Below are 23,508 nucleotides of genomic sequence, written 5' to 3'. Positions count from 1 at the left end.
AGACCTTAGGCTAATCACAGGATCCATGTTCTCATAATGTAAACAAGCACATCATTGCTTCAATAAAAATCCTCAATTTTCTAGCAGAAATACTGGGTAAACACAAAAATAGTCACGGCCTTACAGTTATTATATTTTTAATGTAAGCCATTTACTTCTAAAAACCTATTCTAAGCACAATCCTAAAATGGAGGAAGTTTCACACCAGAAGTTTACTGTGACATCATCTATAACCACAAACTAAAAACACAGATGTCCAATAAAAGGAATGCTTAAGTAAACACGGATATTCAACTTGTGAAGTATTATGTAGCTACTAAGATGAGTTCACAAAAGTTGTGTAAATACATTTTAAATGACAGGCTATAAAAATATACGTATAATATGATGACACAATTACATATTTAAATGTATGGTTATTAAGCATTCTTGAAAAAAACTTTTCATTCTTGAAAATTTAGGCATGACAGGCAATGCTAACTATTTCAAATATATTAGCATCATGAAAGACTTATTTGGGGGCTGAGGATATAGCTCAGTGACAGACCATCTGCCGACCATGTATAAGGCTATGGGTTCAATCCCTAGTACCCGCCCCCTGCCCACACACAAATAGGTTGAAAGATTTATTTTTGAGGAGAGAAAGAAGGCATAAACTGAGGGAATGTTAATAACATAAACCAAAGTTTACATTTACATAGGAAGGGGTTTACTTCTTTTTGTGTTCCAATTTATATCCTGACATCTTAAAAAAAAAGAAATTTGTGACAGCTTATCCATATAAACATTGTACAGTAAGACTGACAGGAAAAACATGTTTATAAGTTGGGTAGAAAAAAAGGAAAAACTAGCAAAGCCAGGGAAGGTTAGTAAACACAAGGTTTTAAAGGCTGATAAGAGGTAGATGTTATGGGGCTGGGGTTGTGGCTCAGTGGTAGAACACTTGCCTTGCATATGTGCAGCACTGGGTTCGATTCTCAGTACCGCATATAAATAAATGAATAAAATAAAGGTCTGTGCTCATTTACAGACCTTAGGCTAATCACAAGATCCAAAAAAAAAAAAAAAAAAAAAAAGGAGGCAGATGTCAAGCTTGGCTGAGCTCCTCATAGCCGACACAGGGAAGGCAACTCAGTCAGTCAGTCAAGAGATTTTAGTATCCAGAAGAAAAAAAAGCAACATAGGGTTGATTAAGACAGGTTCCACAGATGAGATCTGGAGTTTTAATATTTTAACCTTAGCCAAGAGTAGGACTGCTAAACAGGTATGGGTAATTTTAGGTGACATTCATTTTCTTATCCCCTAGAAAATGAAAATAACAGTTTATCTATAATCTGAACAGGCATATGTTTCATTCTTAGGACCAGATTTTAAGAGGGACATTGATAAAAACAGAATTATTATCAAAACAGCAAAAGGAACTAGAAAACACAGCATACAAGAAATGTTACAGAACCAACAATAAAAAATTAAAAAAAAAAAAAAAAAGAAATGTTACAGAAACAAGTTTTGCCTAGAGAAAAAAATGATTTATGGAGAGACATGAAGGCTATTACTGAAATTTTTAAGTTCTTATAAATCACAATGTTGTACAGAATTATTTTAAAATCAAGCTACAACAATAAGATCAAGGTTGTTTTGTTTTGCAAGAAGAACAGCAATTTTAAGTAAATTATGAAAAAAAATTTCAAAATTTTATTTACTAAATAAATAAAACATTTATTTGGAAGTGCTGTGCTGTGCTCCATGGTAATGCTGAAGAGAGGGTTAAGTGACTACCTGCTGAGGATGCAGGGAATTTCATATATTCTGCAAACTCTTAACACTTAAGAATAGTTAGTATTTAATTCAGTATTTACAGTATCAAATACACATAATTATGTACTCTGTAGAGTAAAATGCAGACATCGTTATGAGCTTAAATAGCCAGAAAAAGTTACACAGAAACTTGAAGAATGGAAAGAATTCAAACAAATGTTTGAGGAGGAGGAGAGGATGAGAAAAAAAGGTACAAGGAAAGAAAAGCCAAGGACTTTCTATGACACGAAAAGAGTGAGATGACTGGAGAATGCTCATGCAGAGGATTAATGCAAGATAATTTAGGGGAAGTATGTTGAATCAAAACAGGAAGGACCCTAAAAAGTAGGCGGGGAGTCTGAACTTGAACATCAAGAATTAAATTATGTTTTCCAAAAAAGGAATAGCATAATGGTTCTGCTGTTTTGGACAGACTGATCTGATGATGGTGTATAGAACGGACAGAGGGGAATGGAAATGAACAAAAGAAGGCAGAACACAGACTAGCAACAATGGGAATATAAGAAAGATTGTTTAGAAAGAATAATGGTCTTCAATTGAACAAATATTTAGAACAAAGAGGTAAGAATGAAAGATCTTTCATTCTAAGAACACAGAAAAAAACAGGGAAAATGCCAGGCGTGATAGCACACACGCCTGTCATCCCAGCAGCTCTGGAGGCTGGGGCAGGAGGATTGCGAGTTCAAAGCCAGCCTCAGCAAAAGCGAGGTGCTAAGCAACTCAGTGAGACCCTGTCTCTAAATAAAATACAAATTAGGGCTGGGATGTGGCTCAGTGGTCAAGTGCCCCTGAGTTCAATCCCTGGTACCTCCCCCGACCCCTGCCAAAAACAAAACAAAACAAAAAACAAACAGGGAAAATGACAACTCCACTAAAAATAAAGATCCTGTGGCCAAAATATAGGTATTTAAAAGCTTTGAGGTCAATGTACAACAAAAATAGTAAAAATTATGTTTTCTAGAAAAACTGGTTAAGAAGTACTTCACTGTCATTTTATACCACTGTGTCTCAAATAATTTTCTACAGGGAACTCTAGGTGATATGCACAATAAAATATGTGAGAACCATGTAAACAATTCCCTTTATTTTAGAGACTAAATAAATTATGTTGCCCAGAGCAACATAATGTGCTATGTACAGTGATTAAAATAAGTTGAAAGAAAGCAGAACTATTTTAGACTTTCTTCAAATAGAACAGTATTCTGTCCTTTTGAATGAAGTGCCTATACGCTGTTTAATTGGTTTCTGTTCTTCTCTGAGGTTATAAGGCAATCTAGTCTTACAATAATCTGTAGAAAATAACTTAAAAGTCAAGTTAAGCAGTACCATCTATCACTAATGGAGAGAAAACTTTAGTATGCCTCAGGGTTTAAAGAGGTACATTTATAAAACAAAGGTAATGTAAAAGGAATTCTATAAATGTACTCAGCTTTATTGAGTTTAATTTTGGGAATTAGAACAATGTGATAAGCCACAAAGTAGGGATGCTTTGGGAGAAGTAAAATGTTAGGATTATATCACATATAGAGAAAATGAACAGATGATATTTTCTACTATACATTACAAAGAGTGTCTAGGGGGAGCACTAAAACGGTCTGTCTTCCAACTATAAAAGCTAAATATGTTTATTATATAAAACTGCAAAAATGTTAAAACAAACAGGAAAACAGAAAAAAGTATAGGGGAAATTGCCCACCAATTCATTACTTCAATAACACCAATAGTTGGTATTTTGTTTTGTTTTTTCTACCTTTTAAAAATCATGGCTAACTTCATATACATAGTATTTTGTGCTCTGCTTTTCACTTACTATAATGGTAGTTTTTCTCTACAAACAGAAAACTCTTCATAAAATATAATTTATAATGGCTGCATAATAAATCATGTGAATACATCAATGAAGAATTTCTGATCATACAAACTAGATATTGCAACCCAGTACTTTACAATTGCCAAAATATGTTTGTTTCCCTTAATCCTTGTGAGATAAACAAGCAATGCATTATTTGTCTCATTTTATAGAAAAGCTAATATTTTTTAAAAAATTAAGATTTCAATTACTTAGTCTTAAGTAACACATCAATGGTAAGACTTGATAAAAATTCAAGTCTTCACATTATCTGAACAATTAGTTCATCTTTTTAAAGAAAATACATTGTGCTAGAAAGTAACTTGTCTCCACAACCTTCAGAGGACAAAGAAGTGCTGTAACAGTAAGCATAACATGCTCAAATGATTATCCTGCTTCCACTGTCCATGACCACCTCCCTCACTACCATATGAAATAGATGATGGGAAAAAAAATATCATTTCTGGGGAGCAATGCTTTGTCACAATACCTTCAGATTATGTATGATATCTATCCGCTTGTTCTGGCTGTCCTTAAAGTGAACTTGAACTCTGACAGGAAACTCACCCCAGCCTCTTCTGGTCAGATGAAAAGGAGGCTCTCTAGGGAAAAGCAGATATTTATACATTCACCCATGTTCATGCTCTCATCCTAGAGAGGAAGTTTTCTTATAATGGATAAGTCAGAAATTCACATCCTTCTTAGAATCACTTATGTTTCCTTATGTGAAGCTAAAGTTACATGCTGAATTTCACTAAAATACTAAGTTACAAAAATTCAAATCTACAATAAATATTCCATTTTTGAATGCTTAGAGTTAATAGGTCCAGACAGTAATCCAAAGTTATTTTCATAGACGAGGGACCAAAGTTAATTGATGAATGTTACACTATAGAGCCAGAACCTGTGATTGGCATATGACAGGCACAGGCTCTGAGGTTTGTGTTCCTACCCCAGGTCCCCAAAGGCAAAAATAAAATAAATCATGAAAATGCTCAATCCGAAAGTGAAAATTTATTTGAAACTGCTAAAAAGACTTGATCTTCCCCATACAATAGCTGTGATTTTAGTGGGTACAGGAGAATGTGTATGAATATTAATTGGACTGAAGAATTTATAGTCATAATGTAATTAATTAAGGGGGAAAAATGGAAATTAGCCAAGAGTTCTGGAATTCATCTAAAATCTCAGCTACTTGGAAGGCTGAGGCAGGAGAGTCAGAAATTCAAAGACAGCCTGAGCAACTTAACAAGACCCTGTCTCAAAATAAATGTAAAAAGGGCTAGTGGATATAGCTCAGGGGTATAATGTTTCCCTAGCACATATAAGTCCCTGTTTTCAATCCCCAAAACTGCTCAAAAAAAGGGTGTGTATAGAGGTGGGTTAATGGAACAAGACTGGCAAACTATTATTAATTGCAATGGGTACAAGTTCATTATACCCTCTACTTTTGTATATATGTGAAACTTTCCATAATAAAAAAATTTAAAAATTTAATTGAGATCTTTAAGTGTTCAAAACAATATGGCTTAAGTTAATTGGGAAGAGAGGAATACCTTTAAAATAAAAATGTTTATGAATCCCTGGCTTACAATTATTGTAATAAGATAAAATGCTGATCTTGCAGGGAATAGGCACTTTCAAAACTAAGAGAAAGGCTTTCTACAAGTGGAGAGTCCAAGGATAAAACCTGAGAGGACTCTTAACAGATCTGAATTAATAAGCACAAAGCCAGGAGGTACCAGAATGGTGAATTCTAGATATGACATTTGGAATCATCAAGAATAAATTTTTCCTTCACATTAAAGACCTTGAAAAACAGGAAAAATCTGAGTAGCAGTCTAAAAAGTGGACAAAACAATGCCCACGTTATAAAAGAGAGAAAAAAAAGTTAAAGAATTTTAAAAAAGCAAAAGCAAAAGCAAAGTACATGCCCTGGATAGAAGAAGTCAGGTGAACACAAGATGAGGTCAGAGAAACAGCATGATGATGGTAGAGGAACAGGCTTCGGGTAAATGAGAAGGTAGACTTGAGGTAGCATAGAAAGGGATCCAAGGCCAAAGGTATGGCAAGGCCCATGGTGGACCTAATAATAATAATTAATGGAAATTCTATAAATGATAAATTTGGTAATTTAAATTCCAGTAAAGTTGAGAGGACAGTCTAAACTTATTTTGCAATATGTCTCATTATACTGTTTGCATGGTCAATTGCTCTCACAATGGAAATCAGGCATGTTCTTAATTTATGTATGCAGGCTAACCTTCAGTGAATAGACAGGAAGGACTGTGGCCAGGAAAGACACAGATAAATAGCACAATTCAAGAAAAAGGAACAATGGTTTTTACAGGAAATTCTTCTATAATCATATTTTGAGAAGCAAAAAAAGGAATCTAAGAACTACTAATAAAGAAAACATTATTAAGAAAATTCTATAATTTTAAAAATATGTTATTCCATACAAGAAAGAACTGCATACCCTGAACAGAATTATATATTTCTAGATTCCTAGTAGAAGGTTAAAAAAAAAAAAAAGAAAAGAAGAAAGGTTCTACTGGAAACAGAATGAAGTACAACTCCTTGTTCAATTTATTAATTCAAACGACCAATTTGAATTCAAATGTCTTTTAGTATCACTCCTAATGACCCAGAATTCACCACTTACCGAATTCCTTGTTCCGTTTTGGAATACCTATTATAAAAATATTTACTCTACCTCCTGTATGATAGTTCTAGATATGTCACTTAGAATCACAAAGAATAAATTTTTCATTCACATGAAAGATCTTCAAAAGAATTAAAACATCTCTGTGAGTCTTTTCTCTTCAGGATGACCACCTCTTTTCCTTAGAACAGCAACAGCAAATGTCCATAGTATTTCCTTGACCCACTCTATTCTAAGTCCTTTGCATCTATTAACTTATGTAATCTTTACAACCACGCTATGAGCTATCTCCTCTGAGACACAGTGAGGTTGCATAACTAACTTGCCCAGGTCACAGAGCAAGTAAGTACTTGAACCAGGATTCAAACTCAAGCAATAGGCTGTAGGGACCATGCTTTTACCACTGTGGTAGTCTAGGTTCCCGTGGTGACAGAACTCTATACTGCCCAGACCACTCACCTCCAGATGGACAACAATAGTATGGCTAGCTCTTTTCAGACTGGTATAGACAGCAAGTACCCCTGACTTCTAATAAGGCAGCTTAAAATTGCATTACTATGCTAGGTAATTTGTTTTTATCTTCTGGTTTTTAGAAAATCTGAAGTTATATGTGTGGCTCATAATATATTTCTATTGAACAGTGCTACTCTAAAGAGTTTCTACATTCAACCTACATAAAACAGACACAAACGTCTTAAAGACCCTCACTAAGATCTGCTCTGGGGGCCTGATCCGCTCTGGTCAGGCAGTCGTACTATGCTCAACTTTTCTAATGCAGGGACTATGTAGTCTTTATGTTTCCATAACAGGCCCTGAGTTTAGCACACATTTAGCAACTGTCTTATGACTAAAAGCAAAGTTAACATGCACAATTTTTAGGAAGCTGGCTAAGAGTGGTTCATGACAACTGAAACAAATGAAAAAGATTTCTATAGGGGCACAATCTACCCATGTTCTTCCTACGTAATGTGCTGGGATGAGAAGATACAGCATGCATGAGAAACACATTTGTACTCTGACCCAAAAGTAAGATTAACCCCAAGTTTCAAGCCAGGTGCAAAAGCCATGCATCAAATTAATTTTGACACCAGACAAAAAAAAAAAAACAGCTTTGAAGTCTTAAAAGAACCCAGTTATAATTAAATCTAGGACATGTGTTAATAATAATAGCAAGAGTACAAATGATAGGAAAAAAAAAATCAATAAACCACATGCTAAAACTATTTCTGATAGAGAAAAATAGTAGATAACTGCAATGGGAAATTAGTAGATAATGCAAGGAAGGAGGAAAGCAAACCACATGGCTCTATAATGGAAGTGAGGATTTTTTAGGTAGAAGGGGTAAAGGTGATCTTGGAATCATAAACCTGACAAGTAAGACACCAATCCCATTTCCAGACCCAGCAGTACAATGTGTATGGGAGGGGAAAAAAATAGCCACCACTTAAAAAAGAGTTCTCAAGAGAGCCAGGTTTTGTTTAAAAATCAGGAATAAAAGGAATGTTCTGGTCAGAGTACAGAATATAGGAGATTCCACTAATTATAAGCCACCAGCACTACCCCAGCGCATTCAGTGAAGGTGTATGTGGTATCATCATATACAGATGGAAGAATACATGACAAACAAATAATATGACAAGCAAATAAATGACAAGCAAGATTTCACAATAGTACACACATTATCATTCCATTTTTGTGAGGTAACCACAAACAACTAATAGTATATGCACAGGAAAAGTATCACTAGGGATTATTTTTGAGTGGGTGGGATCATCTCAACATTAAATATTTGTGTAACACCAGAATCCTGTATTTCTTTCTATTATACATAAAAAATAGTAACATTTTAATACACATCTGTATCCATATAAACAAATTAGCTACTATCAGCTGATGTAATTAGTATGGTAACAATCTGACATGGGGTGACAATGCCTGTTCAGTTAGACAGTCATCTGCAAACGGAGAGAAACCACAGCTAAAACTACATTGTGACTAAAGAGCCAACTCTGAGTATGTCACTAATAATACAAGAATTTCCAGAGAACGTTCTAAAGTTAAATCACATTTCTATTCTTAGGCTAAAGAACTTAAATATGCTCACCTAACTTCCACAAGGTCATTTGGTTTATAGCTGGGATGAAGGAAGAACCAAACTTTCTTGACAAAATGATTAATGCTGGGTTCTCTACGAGACCCTCGAACATATACCATCCACTTATGGGTTGACTGGTCATTTTCTTCCCTTTTATCTGGAGGTATATACCTAGAGAAGAAAAAGAAAAAAGAAATCTGAATTTTTCTTTCATTCAGAGACCTAATAACACAATTAACTGCTCTTTAAAACAAGATTAATATTCCAGCAATATTAAACAGCTATGTCAATTAGCCAAAGTCTTTGTAGTGAGTTATTTTATTTTTTCTTTAAACATTTCTTTGGTCTAAGAGCCATCCCTTTAAAGTTTGTTTTGTTTTCTGATTAGCAGTCTGAGATTTTAATATAAAACTTGTTTTTCCTATCAGGTGGGTACCTGAAGTGGAAATAACCTGACATATTTTTATTCCTGAGCTAGAGAACCTCTAGTCTTTGAGGTTTTCACTCACATTCCAGGGTGCCAGAACTTCAGGACCTTTTGGAGCCAATCACTGCTGCCGAGGTTAGTTTCCTGCCTTTTGAAAGCTCAAACAAGCCACTACAAGTCTTTTTGTTGTTGTTGTTGTTGTTGTTTTGTACTAGGGATTGAAGCCAGGGGTGCTTTACCACTGGGCTATATCCCTAAGCCCTTTTATTTTGAGACAGGGTCTTACTAAGTTGCTGAGGCTGACCTCAAAAATTGCAATCCTTCAAGTCTTGATCATAGTAAAACTAGCATCTGAAGCCCTCCCCTTCATGGGCCCCATTTTCATTTCAATGTATGAGTGCTCCGTCTTAGATTCTGGAGGAGAATATGAACATGGCCTTCTATGTTATCTTTAGTAATGCAGGGGGCCAAGCTGCCTAACAGTTCTTCAGGAGAATTCTTGTCTAGTCTTGGTGCTTTGCTCTTCCATGTATAATAACTAACTGGTGAATTTCATGAACCTTGTTGGGAATTTAGATTTTGGAGAAGAAGAAAAAAAAGTCCAAGAAACTTATCACACATAAATCCTTCCATTTCAAAAAAGAAAAGAAAGAACAGTAAATGAGTTCCCAGGAATAAGAACCCGATTTCAGCATCAATAGTGCCAACCACAAATAAATGGCAAATGCCGAGATCATAAATGTATAGAAAAAAAAACAGATTTGAAAGTTAGGGTTGGAAGTAGTTCCTGAGAATTGACCACTCTCAATGCTTTCAAATGCCTCTTAATCGCATCTTCTACAAACGTCACACCAAAGTTTAAGAGGTTACTATACTGCCTCTTCTCTAGTGACACTTTGGAGAGAATGTCTTCTTGCTTATCATCTCTGGATATTAGTGGATATGGTGCAAGGCAGAATGGCACTGTAAAGAGAGGATGTACACAGGAAAAAAACAATATCCAGTTGACAAACAGGAAGCTTAGAGTCAAATAGGACTGTGCTTACTAATGAGCAAGATCACCCTAAAAGTGTTTTGGATCATGGTGAATTTTTGAAATAACTAAGAGCCTGGAAAAAAGAATTCCTCAGGCTTCAACCCACTGGAATATTACAGTAAAGGAGTACCAGTGCCAATGTATTAATAGAAATGATGGCTGAAAATGAGAAAAATCAGCTCGTACTCACTTGGACACATTGCCCACTACTATTGTTTTCTTTACAAAAAGTCGTGAAGTCTCATCTCCTGTGAGATCAGTATTCCGCTGTTCTGTTTTATGAGAGCCAGTAACACCAGAAGTATCCTGAAAATAATAATCAATATTCATTTCATTTAGAACAATTTACAATAGCACAAAACTCAGAAAATCAAAAAGTATAGAGGAGCTCAAATATTTTTTTTAAATTATAAAATTCTATGGCTTTGTGGCACCTTTGAGAGCATGAAAAAATAATTTGCTATAAATAACTGCACTATCTTATACTAAAAGTTTGTACACTATACTTCCACATGTATTTTTATTATTCACATACACCTGCTTTATATATGCAAAGAAGATGTGGAAGAATATGCAAGAAACTATTACAGTGGTTATCTCTGAAAAATGGCAATGGAAATGGAAAAATTTACTTTCTTTTTAATTTTCTGTATTATTAAAAATTTTTCAATGAGAAATAAATACAATGATTAAGGCTAGGGTTGTAGCTCAGTGGTAGAGTGCTTGTCTTGCACACCCGAGGCCCTGGGTTCAATCCTCAGCACCACATAAAAATAAATAAAGATATTGTGTCCATCTACAATTAAAAACATTAAAAAAAAAAAAAAAGAAAAAAAAAAAAGAAAAGAAAGAGGGGCTGCTGTGGCTCAGCAGTAGCACACTTGCCTGGCATGTGTGAGGCGTTGGGTTTAATTCTCAGCACCACATATAAATAAATAAATAAAATAAAGGTCTTTGAACAACTGAAAAAAAATATTTTTTCAAAAAAGAAAGAAATACAATGATCAATTAAAAGTTGGACTATAGTGACAGAAAGTTACAGTTCAAATTCTAGTCTTTCCAGGTATTAACTTGTTATCTTGGGTAATTACTCTCTCTGCCCCACTTTTCTCAAAGGACATTAATAGTACCACTTTATGATTGTTTCGTATAGTTCTTAGAAAAGTGTTTGATTCACAGTAAGTACTAAATGTTTGTAATATATGCATATATATAAACCACCACATATTGTATAAAAGATGTTAAGTTTCTAAATTAAGACTAATATGACTTAAATTCTTGTTCTTAAAAAAAAAAAGAGAGAGAGAGAGATACAACAGATACAGTGGCATATGCCTATAATCAGCTACTTAGGAGGCTGAGGCAGGAGGATCTCAAGTTCAAGGTTAGCCTCGGCAACTTACTGAGTTTCTGTCTTAAATAACAACAACAAAAATTGAAGATGTAGCTCCCCTGTAAAGTGCGCTGGGTTTAATACCCAGTATGGAGAACCAATCAGTAAAATATTTGATGTCTTACTACAGAAAGCAACTTGGAGATGCATGCTTGTAATCCCAGCGGCTTGGGAGGGACTGAGTTCAAAGCGAGCCTCAGCAACTTAGTGAGACCCTAAGCAACTCATCAAGATCTTGTCTCTAAATAAAATATAATAAAGAGCTGGGGATGTGGCTCAGTGTTTATGTGCCCCTGGTTCAATTCCCAGGACCAAAAACAAAAAAAGCAAGCAAGCAAGCTACTTTGGAAATTTCCTGTCACAGAACACCAGGCTGAGAAAAACCACTGGTCTAAACCAATAATGATGATAGCTGAATATTACATGAAGTTTAGAGTACCTTGAGCTGGCAATTCAAGCATTTAAGTTGGCAGGATCAAATATTAATGAATAGCATTCAATTCCATTTATTTATTGTCAAATTTCCTTCAGCTAATATAACATCTTTGAACATAAAACCTCATACAGTAAAGTGCTTAAGAGTCACTAGAAAGAATAAACACAATAGTGGAAAGACCTTTGGTAAGGTCACTGAACCATCAACCTTTAAAGGTTTCTTTCATATCTACATGAATGACATCTATCAGTTGTGCAATGCCCTGGATTCTTAATCTCTAAAATTAAAAAGACATGGGCTTAATTCTCAGTTCTGATATATCTGGGCAAATACAACCTTAACCTCATCAAGGCTAAGTTTCTTCACTTTAAAAGGAAAACAGGCTGTTTCCTAGAGTGCCTGTAGAAGATAATATGCGCACAGTTTATTAGTAAATACTAGTTCCCTCTCCTCTAGCTCCCTCTCATCCATTCAACTTTACCCTTCCAGTATTTCGGCTTGATCTCTGTTCCATGTTGTTTGAGACTCTTTCTTCCATATCCATATTGCTGTTATTATCTTTGTCAGATAAGAAGTCATTGTGCTGAGATAAAGAATCACTTTCTGAATGATTAGCAGAGGGTGTTTCTGATCTCTGATTGGTAGGAGACGAGGATCTAGATGGCGATTCCAAAAATTTCTTGATAGCAGGATGATTAAAAACCATTGGATCACATGTCTTTGATCCCTACAAAAGAATGACAGCATGCAAACTTTTAATCCAATCCACTGAAAGGAGGTAAAAATGTGATCTCTTCAAACTCTTAGCTATGACGATTACATTTAAAATCCTTCAAAATCTCTACTTATAAAATTAAGGACAAACTCCTTAACAAGGTCTGCATCAACAGAACAAAAATTAAGGTGACAACTACATAAAAGTTGTTAACACTAAAAGCTAAAGATAGAGGGTCTTCTAAAGATAAAATATGTTTAGAAGATATTTTATCTTATCTAGAAGATCTACTGCTCTTTAATTCTCTTTAGAAATAATAATACACAGAAAATAATATTTTTTTTTTTTTTTTAAGAAAGAGTGGGGGAGAGAGAGAGAGAGAGAGAGAGAGAGAATTTTTTAATATTTATTTTTTTAGTTCTCGGCGGACACAACATCTTTGTTTGTATGTGGTGCTGAGGATCGAACCCGGGCCGCACGCATGCCAGGCGAGCGCGCTACCGCTTGAGCCACATCCCCAGCCCAGAAAATAATATTTGACTTTAAAAAAAAAGTAGAGATGTGGCTCAGTAGTGGAATGCCTGCCTGGCATATATCAGGCCCTGGGTTTGAATGCCTATACAGAAAAACAAAATGGGGGTGGCATATCACTTTATACAAACACATCAAAGGCTCTAAATATCCCTGTAAAGAAATTTAAAAATTAAAAAAGTATATGGTATAGGGGCTGGGGTTGTGACTCAGCCGTAGAATGCTTGCCTAGCATGTGTGAGGCACTGAGTCTGATCCTCAGCACCACTTAAAAATAAATAAATAAATAAATAAAGGAATTGTGTCCAACTACAACTAAAAAAACAAAATATTTCTTTAAAAAGTATATGGTATAAAAATGACACCTACATAGAAGTAAAATGTAATATTTATTAAATGTTTTACGATAATTAACTCTAATTTATAAAGTTTACCCTCAGTCTACAGGGTATTTTTCTGTATCTTAGTTACTTGTATACAAAATGCTATGTTTCATCATAATGTCATATACTGTAGTTATGTTCCTAGGAAGTCTAACTTTTAAAATGTATTATTTAAAAAAACTGTTATTAAAATAATTATTTTGGTGGGAGGAAATGAGCCAGAGAGTGTTTCTAAGTCAAAACAACAAAACTATTGAATCTCAATAATAAAGATTTCTCAGAGCTATAAATATATTGTTACCACAAACTAAAAATAATTAAATGGCTGATCATAATAGACAAAAGTGTATCTAAATAATTTTGACCCCTAATCAGAACATTACTGCATAAAATCAGTAAATTTTCTAGACTATGTCTTGTCTACCCCAGAATCTGTGAATGTGACTTTATTAAGAAATAGGCTCAGTGCTGTGGTGCTAAGAGGCTTAACATGGATGAGACCCTGGGTCCAATCCCCAGTACAAAAAAAAAAAAAAAAATGCAGGGTGGTGGGGTGTCCTTGCAGATATAATCAAGTTAAAATGAAGTTGTGCTAGATTGTGGTAAATTCTAATCCAAGACTAAATCCTTAAATGAAGAGGGGAAACTCAGACACACAGATTCAGAGGAGCCATACATAGAGGGAAAACATCCACATGAAGCTACAGGTAAAAACTGAAGCAATGCAGCTGTAAGCTAAGGAACATCAAGGACTGTGAGCAACCATCGGAAATGAGGAAGAAGCAAGGAAGGATTCTTCCCTGGAACCTTGACAGGTAACACTGCCCTGCTGAGAACTTGATTTTGGACTACCAGCCTTCAAAACTGTGAGGTATAAATCCCTATTGTTTTAAGCCACCAAGCTGTAGTAATGTAATGCAAGTCCTAGAAAATGAACATAGAGGGGCTGGAGTTGTGCTCAGCAGTAGAGTGCTTTCCTAGCACAAGCAAGGCCCTGGGTTCAATCCTTAGCACCACATAAAAAGAAAATAAAGGTATTGTGTCCAACTATAATTAAAAAACCAAAATATTAGGAAAAAAAAGAAAATAAACATAGATTCCAATGTACATTATGGAAACTCCAGTAATAAATGAAATCTGCCTACTATCAAGGATTAAACTCAAATAATGCTCTAGTTTCTACAAGATAACATCAGGGGCAGCACCAATACCAGGCACCGTAAAGCTCTGTGTGATAACACGAAAGCCTAAGACGTCACAGACCTCCCACTGTTACCCTAGAGTCTAGCCCTCTCTCATTCCCACGGAGCCAGTGATGTACAAGAAGAGAATTAGCTGAGACTAATTCTAACAGACAAAATTTAAGAAAAGAATTTTTTAAACACCAGCCAGCATGGAGGCTCATGACAGTCATTCCCAACTATTCAGGTTGAGCATGCAGGATCTCAAGGTCAAGCCTGGCCTGGGCAACACAGCAAGACCCCATCTCAAAACAAAACCACCCCCCACAAAAGTTATGCTGAAATTAATAAAACACCAACAAAAAATATTTCTATTTTGGTTCAGTCCTATTCTCTTGTCCCAAATTCAGTCAGATTGCTAGAATAAAAGAGCTAGATATTGGAATGTAGTTCAGTGGTACAGTGTGTGCTTAGCAAATATGAAGTCCTGGGTTGGACCCCAGGGACTGCCAACCAAAAAAAAAAAATTTATAATTGGAGCAACCAAGGGATTATCACATTAACCAGTGTTCAGACTTAAACTCTGATATTTTGTTCCTAAACACATACAGCATTACTTATAAGGTAATCTTGCCAAAATATTTAACCTACATCTAATTGTACCTTTAGACTTGACTTCCATTTATAGGAAGATAAAGCAAATAAAAGAAACCCACAGGAGGGTGAGGGGGATCCAAAATATAGAATACTCTATAAAAAAAAGTGGCCTAGTCTCTTCAAATAATCAATTCTCATGGGAGAAAAAAAGAAGGACTGTTTTAGAAGAAACCAAAGCTAGTCAATAAACCCTGATGAAGCCTAGTCTAAAAAATCCAGCTTAAGGGCTGGGGCTATAGCTCAGTGGCAAAGCGCTTGCCTAGCATGTGTGAAGCACTGGATTTGATTCTCAGCACCACATAAAAATACACAAATAAAATAAAAGCATTCTGTCCATCTACAACTACAAATCTTTTTTTTTTTTTAATCCAGCTTAAAAGGTTTTGGGGACATGGGCTAGGGTTGTGGCTCAGCAGTAGAGCTCTTGCCTAGTATGTGTTTGGCACTGAGTTCGATCCTCAGCACCACATATAAATAAATAAATAAATAAATAAATAAATAAAATANAAAAAAAAAAAAAAAAAAAAAAAAAGAAGAAGAAAGAAATGCTCAAGTAGTTAGGTATGAGATGCTGTAATGCCTAGAACTTACTTTTAAATGTTTTAGAAAAAAAATTAGACAGAGCAAATATGGATAAATATTAAAATCGCTGAATCCAAATGTATAAATAGGTGCTCCATATATTTGCAATTTGGCATAAAAAGTGTATGGAGAGAGGGGAAAACAGGGCTTGTTGAATATGGTAAATCTTCTGAAACTAAAAATTGCCATCATTAGAGTAAAAGGTAAGAGAAAACTCAGTCAGTCTATAATTTACTCCAAAACAGACATACTCAAATGAGGAAGAACTAGGGCATCTTTGGATATCAAAACACAGCATAATGCTAACAATTAGCAGGAAAAAGATTAATGAAAAGGAGAAAAAGCCACTCAGGATTACTGACAATGCAAACAGCAATGACTAAAGGACTGTGGTTGAATATGTGTGTTTCCCCAGAAAGGTAGGCTAGAGGCCTCCGAAATCCTAAAGGTCAAAGAAATGTTTGAAAGGCAGGGAGGGATTATTCCACATTGACATAAGTTTTCCTCAGACAACTACTGTGGCTGGAAAACAACTGAATATGATAAATACTTACCTCAGAAACTTTCAGAAGACCTGCAGAAGCATAATAGTTTGCTACAATGCAGGCACGAAGTTTATCCATCATCCTTCTTGCTTCAATCAGTCGCTAAAAACAAGTGTTACTTCATTACTTTAAAATATGGCAATTATAACAGAAAACATAATTCACTAAATAAGAAAAGCAAATGACAAAAGAATTCACTTTTTCTGATAATCAAAGAAAAATATATAAAGATGACATTTCTCACCTGTCAGATTGGCAAAGATTTAAAGAATGAACCCCGCCCCCCAAATGCAAGGTATGCAGATATATTAAAATGCATATTTATGAGCATATTCATTGAGAAATGTCAACAAAGATACTGAGTATAAGAACAAAGAGGAATTATCTTTGGGGATGGAATTTCAGGCAATATATTTTCTTTATCTTTTCTGGAATGTTATTTTTTTTAACATGGTATTTTCCCTCAAAACAAGAAAAATATTTTTCAAAAAATAGCAGGAAAAAAAAAAAGCAAAGGAAAACCATGACTCTATTTATATATATATAGAAAAAAAAATATATATATATAATGTAACATATATATATATTTTTCTTCTTCTTTCCCCAATTCATCCTATAGACTTTTTATCATAGCTTTGGAGCTTTTTGTGGGGTTTTTTTTCAACTTATGATCATTATACCTGGTCAATGACTTCAATTTCATGTTCCTTATTCTTCATTTCAAGAGCAAACTGCTCCTTGATAATAGTCTCAATCTTCTGCACAGCAGCATCTCGAGCTACACAAAGAACACAAAATACATCAAGTCCTAATTAATCTGGAGCGATCTTAAGTCAGCAAACAACAAGAAACCTAAGGAATAATAGCTCCAAGGGATAAATCTGGAGGGCATTACATTAACCAGCAATAGAAAGTTAAAATCACTCATTTTGGGACAAAATGACCTCATGTGCTTTGTGACATGATGCACTAAGAAGTCCACCACTACATCTTTCTGAGATATTCCTGCCAAAAATACTAACCCTGCTCACCATGAAACATCAGACAAAAATCAACCAAAAAAACAAAAACCGAAAGATATTCCACAAAACAACTGCCTTGTACCATTTAGATACTAAAGTAATGGTAAGGATAAGTAGACTAAAAGAGACTAGAAATGGGACAACTAAATTCCCTGCATACTCTGGATTGGATCCCGAAGGGGGAGAAATAGCTCTAAAAATACAATACTGATAAAACCAGAATACGGGCTACAGATTGGAATAATATAATGTAACAATGCTCAAATTTTCTGCTTTTGATAAATTTACTGTGGTTATATAAGAGACTGTCCTTTAAAAACACACCGAGGTGTTTCCAATTTATTCTCCAATGGTTTTGAAAAAGCAAAAAATAATAATGTGCTTACATGCATGCATGCATATACATGTACATGTGTGTGGAAATGGGAAAAAAGACAAATCCGTATCAAAACATCATTTACTATCTCATAAATGTAAACAATAATATGTTAATTAAAAGTTTTTTAAAAAGGGCTGGGGTTGTGGCTCAGCTGTAGAGTGCCTGCCTAGCACAAAATGAAATTACCTAGCACTGGGTTTGATCCTCAGCACCACATAAAAATAAAATAAAGGTTATTGTCTCCACCTACACTAAAACAAATATTAAAAAACAACAAAAAAAAAGATTGCTGGGCAGTGACACACACCTGTAATCCCAGTGATTAGGAAGGCTAAGGCAGGAGGAACCCAAGTTTGAGGCTAGCCTCAGTAACTCAGTGAGATCCTGTCTCAAAATAAAATATTAAAAGGGCTGTGGATGTGTTAAAGAACCCAGTACCTAAAAATAAAGATAAGTCATACAAGGCAAAATGTAAATAACTGGTAAATTAATTTGGATAAGACATGAGTATTCCTTGCAATTTTTCTGTTTGAAATTATATAAGGTTAACGTATGAAATATGATATGTCAAGAGCTTTATAATGTTTTGAACAACCAATAAAAAAAAAGAAAACAAATCATTCTTTCTGCCTAAACATTTCATATAAAAATATTTAATATCTAAAAAAAAAAAAAAAAGAAATTATATAAGGAGAGATGAAGGAAAAGAATGAGGAAATACTAGGGAATGATACTGACCAGATTATATTGTTATATTGTGTGTATATAAGAATATGCAGCAATGAACCCCACTATCATGTGCATCTATAATGCATCAATAAAAAAATAGGAAAATAATTACATCAAAATGAAATTACCAAAAAAGGAAGAAGTAAAAAAAAAAAAAATCAAGAAATTCTGAAATATTTGGTGGCCTGTGAAAAACCAGAGGTCTAAAGAAAAAGACAGTAAAGAGCTGAGGAAAAAGTAATCTGTGATACTAGAGCAATATATAACAGGAGAAGTTTCCTTCTGCAGAGAATGGGCTAATAGGCAATTCAGCAATTTCTTATCATAAATACCTGAAAGAATGAGCAAAGAAAGAAATCAAAAGAAAGCAAATCCTTTGAAGGCACTAGAACTCAGATGATGACTACTCAAAGCAATACACAACTCAGAGTTAAATATATCAAAACACACAGTGCGACTAGATAGAACACCAAAACAAAGAGCAGTGATATGATTGCTTAAAAAGCAAATCTGGGATTTAGCAAAAATGATCCTTGTGTTTGTGACATGAAAAATTCAGCACCTATGCTTTGGAGTACAGCATATGAAAAAATAACAAAAAATTTTTTTGACTCTTTGATAAATCTGTGTCATTTTATCCACATAAAATATGTCAGGGAATTGGGAATTTAAAATTAGTAATGGGTGGGGCTGAGGAATTAGCTTAGTGGTACACTGTATGCTTATCATGCTCTAGGTCCTGGGTTCAAAATCACTACCATCATCAAAAAAGTCCTCCTGTAGTAGGCCATGGTGGTGCGTACTTACAGACCCAGCTACTTGGGAAGCTGAGCATGAAGCTCACTTGAGCCCAGGAGTTAGAGGCCAGCCTGGGAAACACAGTGAGTTCCCTTCAAAACAAAACAAATGAACAAAAAAGCCCAAACCAAAACAAAACAAAAAAACTAGACCAACAAAAATTTGGTTAACATAGCACCACACACACACACACACAAAAAATGGTTTAAATTACTGACATTATGTATTTGTCTGCATAGAGAGAAACAACTAGTATATTTCTCATATTTAATAAATATTTTCCTAGATCACTGGGTATTTTACAGGTAAAAAATAATTCTTAAAATGATGTTACATATAATTAATTATAAAAATAACATAACTCTATTATTAAATATATAAAATATATATAAATTTTATGTACCTAAATTTATATATAAAAGTATACATAAATGTTGTATACATAAACCAACAGATATTCTCAGATGCTGAGAATCAGGTACCACGTCACTGTTTCATACCATAAATTCCTGACACTTAATATATTATATCTTTCTCAGAAGATTGAAAAGCAAAAGCAAGCCAAAACAAAATAACATAAGCAAAGGGAAATATATGACTAAATCTATACTGCAAAAAATTCTTAGGAAAAAAAAGATTAGGATTAGGTAGAAGGAAACCAACAGAAACAGCAGCAAATGGTCCTCAGTAACAAAAAATTGTCCTTTCTTAAATAGGGTTTGGGAACTCACACTAGATTTAAACCAAAGATAGAGGGCTACAGTGTTAAAACCACTTTTCTCTATTCTTTTTAGGGTGGGGGTGTGCATGTGAAGATTTTGAGCAATAGATGTATGTTACATGATAACTCTATATTTATCTGGCTTGTTATTAAAAAGAAATGACATTTCCACATAAAATTACAGCTGCAAGAGGGGGAAGTTGAAGTGAAATATTTTCATTATTTAGGATTGAATTTTACTATTTTCCTTCCAAAAAGACTTCTGAATATGTATGACTTGACTATACTTTTAGAGACAGAAATTATTTTCACCATTTAAACTATAGGGGTCTTAATCTTTATGAAACTGCAACACATGAGCTATAACTTTGATGCTTTCTGTGCACAACTCAGGTATTTAAATAAACATAAATTTCAACAATAATTTATTGCACAAATTTGCAATTTTTTTTTTTAGACAGCTTAGGACATTCTTGATCACTACAGACACACAGTTGATGATTTGCTCCTCAATAAATTATATAATGATGGGCAAATAATTAATGCCTCTGAACCCACTAAAAGCAGCTAGGTAAGTACAGGGATTGAACTAGATAAATGTTCCCCAAATTTCCATATATCATTCATATATCACTTTTAAGATAACTCCTGAAAATCTGAAAACCATGTGAAATGTTTTAACACAAATAATATTTTTAAATAATTTTAATTTTATCCAGAGAAATAGTAGCCATGAAACTACAGGTTTGATGAGTTCATTCTTTTTCTTAACACACATTAAAACCTCAATCTATGTATCAACTATAAGCAATCATCTCACCTGATACCCACTATTGTACACATAAGACTTCATGATTACTACTAATATACCATGATAGCTAAAATGTGTAGCCTGTCTCATTATTGCTATGTTCAATATCTACTTGATCATGATACTGCCAGATCATCTGCCTTTTATGCAACAAATGGTGTATTACTATTATACAGAGTACTTTGCTCACAAACCCCTTCAAATTATATGTAAATTGGAAATTCATTTCATTTTAGCTATTATTCATTTTAAAGTGGAGGCAAATATCAACAAAGTAGTAATAGTTTCCTAAGGTAGCCAATTTCTACCTGAATTCTCAATTGCTTTATGCCGCTTATTTGGAAGGGCCACAGATACATCCTCGTAATCAGGGTCGGTTTCTTTGATTGTTCGCTTGATGCCCGACATGATGACATTCAGTTCTTCACTGTAAAAGTAATAATTAATTAATAAACATTATACAATACTAACGCTTACATTCAACATCACTATCAATTAGAGAAATGCAAATTAAAACTACACTGAAATTTCATTTCACTCTAGTCAGAATGGCAATTTATTAAGAAAACAAGAAACAATAAATATTGGTGAGCATTGTAGGGAAAAAGGCACACTGCCAGTGGGACTGCAAGTTGGTACAAACCACTTTAGTTTGTATCTTCTGCACATATTTCTATTGGATTGTGAATTTCTTACTGATTTAGATAAATAATATGTATAATTTAAAAAAACTTAATCCAACTTGGAGATATACTCACTTGATTCAAGCAGGAGATTCAACATGTAATGATATATACGTATATCCTCTGAGACAACATTTTTCCTGTAACTTATTTTGTATTATATTACTGAGCTTAAAAATATTCCCAAAGCATGCAGCATTTATATAAACATCCCAAATCAAGCCACTTAACATTTGTTCATAATCATTAGTTACCCGCTGTAATTTAGAATATAAAGATTTTTGGAGAGGCCTGGAATCTAATTATCTATTTTTAAAGTTTATAAAAAAGTAAAAATAAAGTCTTTATTTCTTCTTTGGTCTGTAACTCATTTTAGACAATCCAAGAAAATCTTGTGCAGTTATAAAAAGAACACACTCTTGGGGGGAAAAAAAAAAAAATCAATAAACCTCATTTCTTCTTCTCTAACAAAGACAGGAGTAAACAAAACAAAATAAAAAACTAACCGAAAACTACTTGCAGATAAACCTAGAAGCAGAGATTGATACATCCCAGAAAATGTTCAAATTTTTTCCTGTACCATACTACTTCCTCTATGGCCACCTACTTCTACAGTTTGCCAAATCTTATGACATTATCTATATAGATGAATGCAAGTCCAATATCATCTTCACCTCTCCATTCTGTGGAATTCATTATCTGCATAGTTTCCTGCCAATTCACAAACAAGCTCAAGAATAACAATGGCTCCAACCTAGAAAGGCTTGGGATCCTTGAAGAAAAAATAAAGTATTTGTCTTATTCTCACTTAAGAGAGAAGGTAAAACTCTTCTGACATCTGCTCTAAAACTAGGGAACCAGAAAAATTTGGGGGTGGGATGGTAAGGAAGAAACCACCAATGAGTTAACTTGCCCTGCCAAGGTAATTCATTTCTCATGAAGTCCTTGAAATAGAACTTTTCTGATCATCCTTGGGAATATTTAAGCTGAAAAACATCCTGAAGGAAGATTTAGCTTTTACAGAACATTTTTTAATAATTCAAGTCTGCTTGTGTCTTGAAGGAATACTAAAGTTTGCCACATTCAAACAAATGCTTGCTAAAGCTAGGCATGTCTATGAAGGCATACTCTTCTCACCATATAATAAATAACTGAATGGAATGTGGAACAAATGACCCATGATAATATTAAGTTGAGTTCTTCTTGTCTGACTTGTATTTATGTAAAGAAAACGTGAGCAGTTGTTAGATATCATCAATTCCTCTTTGAAACAAAATGTCCTACATTAATCCTCTTAGGTTTTCAGTTGAAATTTAAAAGAATAATAATGTGAACTAGTTAAAAAAAAAGTTACCACTTACAATTTGTCTGTGAGAATGGATTTTTTTCTATATTATGGGATCAAAATCAAATACAGAAGCAAATGAAGATAAGGACTACTATTGTCATTCATTCCCTCAACTTAAAATTTTATCTATCAAAACAGCCTAATTATAAAAAGCAAATATTGTCATTTTAAACTTGGAAAATAAATGTTTTTATCCCTGTAACCAACACAAGAAAACAAAATCTTACAGAAGTAAATGCTATATTTAAACTTATCACATAATTTACCGTATTCATTCAAATAACACATGCAAGTCTGTTTCTGACAAAGGTTTAGAGACCAAAAACATAACAAAATCTCTTAATGTTTTATAGTATAAATAAACCCCAAGAGAAAAACAATTTTAAAAAAGAAAATTATATAATTAAGAACAAAAATTAGGGGTGGGGGTGGGGCTGGGGCGCAGCGGTAGAGTGCTTGTCTAGCACATGTGAGGCCCTGGGTTCGATCCTCAGCACCACATAAAAATAAATAAATAAAATAAAGGTATTTAAAAAAATTATATGATGTGAAAATCACTGAAAATTCGTATTAAAAGATCTAATTTATGGGCTGGGGCTATAGCTCAGTGGTAGAGTGCTTGCCTTGCACACATGAGGCACTGGATTTGATCCTCAGCACCATAAAAAATAAATAAAGATATTGTGTCCATCTACAACTAAAAA

At 34.1% G+C, this 23,508-nt stretch overlaps 1 protein-coding gene across 1 annotated transcript in view; it reads right to left on the bottom strand.

Annotated features, from left to right (window-relative positions):
* Positions 1-23,508, bottom strand: part of Yeats2 (YEATS domain containing 2) — an 83,626-nt gene that overhangs the window by 46,094 nt on the left and 14,024 nt on the right. Inside the window, exons 2-8 of the mRNA XM_048803961.1 lie at positions 21,082-21,200; positions 16,994-17,091; positions 16,323-16,415; positions 12,201-12,446; positions 10,081-10,196; positions 8,437-8,598; positions 4,158-4,269 (exon numbers count right to left, since the gene is read on the bottom strand). Of these exons, the coding sequence (XP_048659918.1) occupies positions 4,158-4,269; positions 8,437-8,598; positions 10,081-10,196; positions 12,201-12,446; positions 16,323-16,415; positions 16,994-17,091; positions 21,082-21,181 (927 nt within the window). The 5' untranslated portion in view covers positions 21,182-21,200. The remainder of the gene's footprint in view (positions 1-4,157; positions 4,270-8,436; positions 8,599-10,080; positions 10,197-12,200; positions 12,447-16,322; positions 16,416-16,993; positions 17,092-21,081; positions 21,201-23,508) is intronic.

This window comes from Marmota marmota, unplaced genomic scaffold, assembly GCF_001458135.2.
Source record: "Marmota marmota marmota unplaced genomic scaffold, marMar, whole genome shotgun sequence".
In the NCBI taxonomy this organism is placed as follows: domain Eukaryota; kingdom Metazoa; phylum Chordata; class Mammalia; order Rodentia; family Sciuridae; genus Marmota; species Marmota marmota.
This window is presented reverse-complemented; position numbering and strand designations above follow the sequence as displayed.